This window comes from Mus pahari, chromosome 4, assembly GCF_900095145.1.
Source record: "Mus pahari chromosome 4, PAHARI_EIJ_v1.1, whole genome shotgun sequence".
NCBI lineage: Eukaryota > Metazoa > Chordata > Mammalia > Rodentia > Muridae > Mus > Mus pahari.
Genome location: NC_034593.1, coordinates 3,721,369 through 3,729,214, shown reverse-complemented (window position 1 = coordinate 3,729,214; position 7,846 = coordinate 3,721,369). Strand labels below are relative to the sequence as shown.

Genomic DNA, 7,846 nt, shown 5'->3' with positions numbered 1-7,846 from the left:
TTCTCTCTCTTTCTTTCTTTCCTTTCTTTCTTTCTTTCTTTCTTTCTTTCTCTCTTTTTCTCTCTTTCTTTTTCTCTCTTTTTCTCTTTCTTTCTTTTTCTTTCTTTCTTTCTTTCTTTCTCTCTTTCTTTCCTTTCTTTCTCTCTCTTTCTTTCCTTTCTTTCTTTTTCTTTCTTTCTTTCCTTTCTTTCTTTCTTTCTTTCTTTCTTTCTTTCTTTCTTTCTTTCTCTCTTTCTTTCTCTCTGTCTCTCTCTTTTTCCTTTCTCTCTCTCTCTTTCTTTCTTTCTTTCTTTCTTTCTCTTTCTCTCTTTTTCTCTCTTTCTTTTTCTCTCTTTTTCTCTTTCTTTCTTTTTCTTTCTTTCTTTCTTTCTCTCTTTCTTTCCTTTCTTTCTCTCTCTTTCTTTCCTTTCTTTCTTTTTCTTTCTTTCTTTCCTTTCTTTCTTTTTTTCTTTCTTTCTCTCTCTCTTTCTTTCTCTCTGTCTCTCTCTCTTTCTTCCTTTCTCTCTCTCTCTTTCTTTTTCTTTCTTTCTTTCTTTCTTTCTTTCTTTCTTTCTTTCTTTCTTTCTTTCTTTCTTTCTTTCTTTCTTTCTCTCTTTCTCTCTTTCACCAACAAGTGTCTGGTACTTTCCTAGAGCAGTCATGGGAAGTGGACTCATTGTCCCATAGGTGGAGGCACTGCTAGGTAATACCTGAACAATATCTAATCAACATTAGTTTTCATTTATAAAGTCATTGATTCTATCAAATGTGAATAAATTAATAATAAATGAACACAAAGCATAAATAAAGTAGAAAAATTGGAAAACATGATTAGGGCCAAAGAGAAGGCTTACTGGGTAGAGGTACTTATGTGGAGGCCTACATACACAAATTCAATCCCTGGGTCTCACAAGGAGACAGAAGAAAACTCTCAAATGTTGTCCTCTATTTTCCACACATTTGCTAGTGTAAGCACACACCTGTAATCTTCTACATGCATGTACTAAATAGATTTTACCTATAAAACCAGTCAAAAATGCTAACACTTTTCTTATGCTCTTTAAGAAACTAACAGAAAATGAGCAAAGATTAATATCAGAGAAAAAAATATGGAAAAAAATTGAGGTCTTTGCATTTTCAGGGAAAAATAAAGACTGAAATATAAACTGGTCATTAGTGCCTTGATAAGTAAGCATATGTAAAATTTTGTAGAAAACACACATAAAGCAAAAAATTAGAGGATAAATACATGTAAGTGATGAAGAAGCTATGTGCTGTGATTAATGTTTGGAAATAGAGGTATAACAGGTACAGTTGTTTGGAAGACTTTGGAACTTTGGACAAGAAAAGTTGGTTAAATAATAAATGGGGCATAATGGGCCTCGGTCATAAAAGCATGAAAAATAGTAGTGCTGAGGACAATTTGGACTACATAGGCACTGGTGAACAGAACAATATCCACTGGATTAGAGTGCACTCTCCCTATACTTTGGCAAATAATGTGACTACTTTCTGTCAACAAACCCACCTGTGGTTAAATTGAATTTTCTACTAATATCATTGGCAGAGGAGACTTCAAGATAGCCTAATAGTAATTGTGCCAAGATGCAATTTTATTCACTCTTATGCACATCTACAGTGAAGAGAAGCAAACAAGACAAAGAGAAATTCAAACTGTGAAGTTTGGGGAGAAAAAGAGAAGCAAGACATTTGGTATTGGAGCTTATTCATGGAAGGAGCTTAAAGTCCTGATCCTGGATAGAAAAAGGGGGTAAGACCCCCACTCAGCTAATCCTATGACCCAGGAAAGGAAAGACCAGAAAGTTTTCTTTGTCCTAAAGAACAATGGAAAGCTTATGCAAATGCAATTCAAGGAGGGGACAGGTTCCAGCTCCCGCAGGCAGAAGAAGTTGGCAGCTTCAGCTATGTAGTTTTGGCTTTAGAATTAAGTGTGATACAGGAAAGGAATTGTGGAATGTTCCATGGTTTAGGCAAGCTGTTATTAAAGTAAAGGTTCATGACGGTGGAGTCTTTGCAAGGAAGTCCAGGAAAGCCATTGTGTAAAACTGTGAACATAAAGGATGGATTGTGATGGAGACTTTTCCCCAGTGTTGGAAAAGTCACAGTATGGTGTATCTGCCAAGGAGAGAAGCTTCAGGCAGGATGTGGAACCAGCCCAAGATTGAATCTATCAGCAAATGGGAAGTGTGGGAGATATGAAGAGCTATCTACTCAGCCCTTTGACATTAGGAGTTTGCCCTACTGGATTTCACTCTTGCTTTGGTCCAGTGTCTCATTAATAAGTTCCTGTTCCTTCCTTTTGAAATGGTAATGTATATTCTGTGCCACTATATGTTGGAAGTATGTGATCAGCATTTTGATTTTTGCTTTTATGGGGTTTTACAATTAAGAAATAGGTTTAAGTGTCAAGGACACTCAGGACTTTGGAATTGTAAGCAGTCTTGAAACTAAAAGACTATGGAGACTTAGGAAGTTGGCTGATGCATTTTACATTCTGATATGACTAGGAGCCTATGGGGCCAGGGAGCTGAATGTAGTGTTTGAATGAGAATGCCCCCATGGGCTCTTGTATTTTAATGCTTAGTTTATAAAGCTGGTAATATGGGAAGGACTAGGTGTGGCTTTGTTGCAGAGGTGTGTCACTGAGGGAACCTTGAGAGTTCAAAAGCCCATTCTCTGCCTTTGTCTGTGGATCTTAGCTAACATTCTACTGCCATGCCTGAGTGCTTCATGCCACGATGATCATGGACTATACCTCTAAAACTGTAAGCAAGCCCCCAGTTAAATAATTTCTTAGAGTTGCCTTGATCTGGTGTCTCTTCACAGCAATAAATCAACAATTAACACAGGAAGGTTAAGTATGTAATAGAAAAAAAAACCTGCAAGGTACAACCTAATGAAATTGAAGACCTTTTCTAAGAGCAATTCACATCATAAATCATAGTGATTTGGACTTTTATATTGTGGTTTTTCCATGTTTATAATAAACTAGAAAGTATATTTACATGAACCAACATGCATGTAGCAATCTATTATTTTGACATTTGTTAAATCAAGAAATTGTTTTCTTTCATTATGAATTCATAGTCTGGGCTGCTCTTGATAGGCCTGCTTCAGAAGGCAGCTGTAACATCTTACATGCTCATGTCAAAGCGACACTATCATCATACTGAAAATTAAGTTTTCATCAAATACTTGGCAAACATGCAGAAAAGCTTAACACTCTCTTTTGTAGGCATATGAAATTGTATGAGTTTCTCACAGCAATAGCCTAACCAAGATCAATTTTCAAATACTGTTATGAAATTTGTTAGAATGCTCTAAGAATTTGATTCAGTGATATATTTCATATAAGAGTTGCATGTTTAATAGAAAATGAATGCATAATTTGATGTCATTCTTGGGATTAAATAAAACTTGATAGAAAAATGACTTAGTAGATAACTGTTCACTACCTTTAGTTGTAAGGTGGTAGCTTTAGAAAATATATATGCCTTGCTCCTGTGAAGATTCCAGTATGCCTCCAGTAACTGGAACAAACAAATTTCCAAAGGCATACTTCTCAATGCTATTACATGAGCATACTTAGAAGATGCACGGACACATCTGCCAAATGCCAGATAAAACCATAAAACCAGGTTGCTGTTTTCTTAAGTTAGTTTCAATACAGGGTTTTATAGAAATCTTTGACAACGATAATCAATAAGTGTTGAATTTTAAACAATTATGTGTTCAGGCACTACTTCCTACAGGTAAAACAGCAAAGGCATACATTTTAAAGTCAGACCAGTCCTCTTTGCGTGAGTAACATAAACAATGCACAATGCACACTCCCCTAAGTGGCAAATAGATGAAGATCAGATCTTGACCTTGCTTTACTTACTGTTTAGACAATATTATCCCTACTAAGACTTTCTGAAATCTTTAAGAAGCCCCAATAACCTGGAATCACCAGTCTACTGGACAGAACTAGTTTAGTTTGATCTTAAGAGATTCTGAATCTTATTTGAGATGATATTGTACATATTTGCTTATTTTTTCATGTAATGAGAAACGATTCTTGATGCTAGTAAGTAGAATCAGGAAAATTTACTTCCTTAAACTGTTCATATGAGTATCAAATATTAGCATGCTGTGTGTGTGTGTGTCTGTATGAGACATTCTACTCATTTAACTATATTGTTTCATATTACAGGACAAAATGACAGGAACTGATAGCAATTGCCTGAATAATGAACCAAACTTTTTTAAAAAACATCTATGTGATGATACAAAGGTAATGATAATTTTTACCTTATTATGAGCTTGGTTTTATACACAATTGTGTTAGAGAATTAATTCCATAATCTTTTTATATTAATGATAGGATTACCATTTGCCTATTATATTGTACTGTTGCCTATTATATGTTAATTTTACAGATACCCTGTTCCCAGTAGATACAAATTACATAATAATTTGTGGTCCTTATTTCCTGTTGTTTACTTTGAAAATATTCAAAACACTGACTGTGAAGGCAGAAGTGTTTCTTTCCCTAAACCTTTTATGAAGGAAAGCTCTTGTCAAAATGATTTCTCTCTCTCTCTCTCTCTCTCTCTCTCTCTCTCTCTCTCACACACACACACACACACACACAATTTAGTTTTAGACAGTCTTTTTTTTTTTTTTTTTTGTATTTGCTGATGTTTATGCCAAAGTCAGCTACAGTTGGTCAATTACAATGGAAAAACATATCCACAAGTTCCAAATGTTTAGGAAGTTTCCCCAAAGAAGAAAGAGATGCTCTTTGGCATTTGGTAGTCTTTCTATTAACCTCACAGTATCACATAATCATAAATTCTTTTTATTAACTAATTTTTCTTAAAAAGCTTATGTGTTATGTTACATGGCACTTCACCTTTTTCTTTTATTTTACTTCCAGCTATTCTTTCAGAACTGAAGTGTTCTGAATGGTAGCAAACAAAACAAAACAAAACAAACACACACACACACACAGACACACACACATACCTTTCTTTAGTAGTGTCTTAAGCAGCCTTCTTCTTTAGTTATCCTGTTAAAAGTATATGGTCTTGTAATATGTTCACCCGTAAATGATAAAGCCACATGTAAATAATGGAATAACGACTTTTTAAAAGTCAGATAATCATTAAACCAAATTCTAGGCACTTCATGTTCTCTGTCTCCTTGCAGCCAGTTTCGTTCCTGTTACTCGTCAGTCATGTGATTAACCGGAATAGAAAGTTGGGGAGGAGGTTGGGTATAACTAAGGGACAGGGCTCCAGCCTTATGGTAACACCACCTTTGACTTTTTCTTCTAATAGGAAGCTGCTTTTCTAAATCGTGCTGCTCGCAAGTTGAAGCAATTTCTTAAAATGAATATCAGTGAAGAATTCAATGTCCACTTACTGAGAGTGTCACAAGGCACACAAACACTGGTGAACTGCACAAGTAAGGTGAGAGTGGACTATTCACTGTGGACCACATTACATTCCTCCTGTTAAGGACACTGCCATCCGCTGTTCCCTGCTATTGTCAAAGACCTCCAAGTGCTGCTTATCACTTTAGTTGAGAAGTATTTCCCTTACTCTAGAAGGAAGCCTCAGCCTTTGGAAAGTTATTCATGCCTCGGCTGCAAGTCAGAAAGCCCATGTGAATCTGCTTTAAAAGATTAACCAGTCTGGGACACTGAACAATGATCATGCTGCTTTGTGTGTTATGGATTCTGTTTTTACATTTCCATTATGGTCAAGTTGTTTATCAACACAGATATGAAAACATAATGATTCTTTGTTAGGAAGCAGGTGAGTTTTCACAAACTTCATTAGGAAGCCATAGGCATTCCACCTTGAAGTATAAAATTCAAACTACACAAATATGTGACCTGGAAGCAACATAAAAATGACAAGGGCCTTGTCTTAGAATTGTGAAAGTTTAGAATATTTGTGTCTCCAGAATTTCAGAGGTGAAGCAAGATTTACTGCCACCTATGTTTCCTGTATTATTATACATAACTCTCCATGGTGAAGGGTCAGGACATCTTACCAACAGTTCTATCCCTGCTCACAGTCCTTACAGAAAATGATGGTATTTCTTCATATAACCTATACGGAGCCTCCCATATACTCTTAAATTGTATGTAGGCCTCTTAAAATTCCCACAGCAATGTGAATGATAAATAGTTATTATGTGTAGTTTGAAGAATAATGACAAGAAAACTAGTTCACACAGGTTCAGTACAGGAATATTTTTCTTCACAGCTATTCAAATTGCAGTTGATTCAGTGTAAGGATGTGGCACTTACAGATGTGCTATACTAACACTAATGCCATGGAAGCACCAATTGCATTCCTCCTACTCAAGTACAGCTACTTAGTCACGTGCAAATGGCCGTGTCCCCACTGAAAAGATTGACAAACAAAATTACCCGTATTTCTTTTCAAAAATCTGCCGTCCACTCCTTGAAGTTATTTAAAAGTTACATGTTTGTGTTACTTAAGTATATAACTGATAGAGATATCAACTGTGACTAAATTAAAAAGTGAGGAGCTCAAGATGCATGCATTATAACTGTGTCACTTTGGCTCCAACCTCTTTGTGGCTTATTATCCTTATTTGCAGACATAGGCTTTTCCAGTAAGATGTGTGAAGTACTGAGAATAATAGCTAACCTAGAAAATACTCAATTAACTGATTTTTAACTCCATGATGAACCACTCAGCTATGTCTGTCATATGACTCAGAAGGATTTGACAACGGCTTTCCAGTATTGGCTGTATACTCTCCATACTGTACTGGGAACATTTAAAAATTCTTAATTAGGTGAAAAAAAAACAATACATGAGGAAGATAGTAGTCATAATTTATTAAATATTAAGTTTCTATACCATTTTCTAAGATACCAGTTGAATCAGGTATAATATTAATCTAAATACCTTCAGTGTTAAATATTTTCACTAAAATTGTTTTTTTCATATGAAAAGTTCATTATTATTATTTTGGTTTTTTGAGACAGGGTTTCTCTGTGTAACCCTGGCTGTCCTGGAACTCACTCTGTAGACCAGGCTGGTCTTGAACTCAGAAATTCGACTGCCTCTGCCTCCCAGGTGCTGGGATTAAAGGTGTGCGCCACCATGCCCAGCCTCATTTCCATTATTTTAAAAAAAAGTCTTTTATGAAATTTTTGACTGTTGTATCCACTATTGCTGGGTGAAAATGACATATAAAACATTAAGCATAGAGGCCTTGATTTTCCTATCAATCATAATTATCAACACAGGTCACAATTTAAGATGCCATGCAAGGGTCTTCATTCTGGAATATTAAATAATATTTTCATCTAATATGATAAAAAATAAAAAGCAAATATTTTAAGACTCATTTATTAAAATGTTACATTAAATCAATTGAATTTATTTCCTAGGAAGAAAAAAACGTAAAGGAACAGAAAAGGAATGATGCATGTTTCCTAAAGAGACTACTGAGAGAGATAAAAACTTGTTGGAATAAAATTTTGAAGGGCAGTATATGAACAGGACATGTAGTAGCAACCTCCAAGAATCTACTGGTTTATATACTTGGAGAGGTTGAAACCCTTCCAGAAATTCCTGGATGCCTCCTGCTCAAATACACCAAGCAGCTGGGAAATCTGCAGTGAGGTACGAGATGACGGACACAGAAATGCAGCTGACTGCTGAGTCAGCATATACGAACGAGGAGGAGGAGGAGGAGGAGGAGGAGGAAGAGGGGAGGAGAGAGAGAGAGAGAGAGAGAGAGAGAGAGAGAAAGAGAGAGAGGAGGTGGAAAAGGAGAAAAGGAAAGGTCAACAAATTATATGCACTAAGCT

At 35.7% G+C, this 7,846-nt stretch overlaps 1 protein-coding gene and 1 long non-coding RNA gene across 3 annotated transcripts in view; one reads left to right on the top strand and one right to left on the bottom strand.

The window, feature by feature from the left end:
* LOC110321007 overlaps window positions 1-5,195 on the bottom strand; it is an 88,696-nt gene extending 83,501 nt beyond the window's left edge. The window contains exon 1 of the long non-coding RNA XR_003843669.1: window positions 5,011-5,195. This is a non-coding gene — a long non-coding RNA (uncharacterized LOC110321007). The remainder of the gene's footprint in view (window positions 1-5,010) is intronic.
* Window positions 1-7,680, top strand: part of Il7 (interleukin 7) — a 40,606-nt gene extending 32,926 nt beyond the window's left edge. For both annotated transcript variants that reach the window (XM_021197088.2, XM_029537188.1), the window contains exons 3-5: window positions 4,196-4,276; window positions 5,325-5,456; window positions 7,424-7,680. In XM_021197088.2, coding sequence (XP_021052747.1) covers window positions 4,196-4,276; window positions 5,325-5,456; window positions 7,424-7,531 — 321 coding nt within the window. In that variant the 3' untranslated portion in view covers window positions 7,532-7,680. The remainder of the gene's footprint in view (window positions 1-4,195; window positions 4,277-5,324; window positions 5,457-7,423) is intronic.
* Window positions 7,681-7,846: the final 166 nt, after the last annotated feature.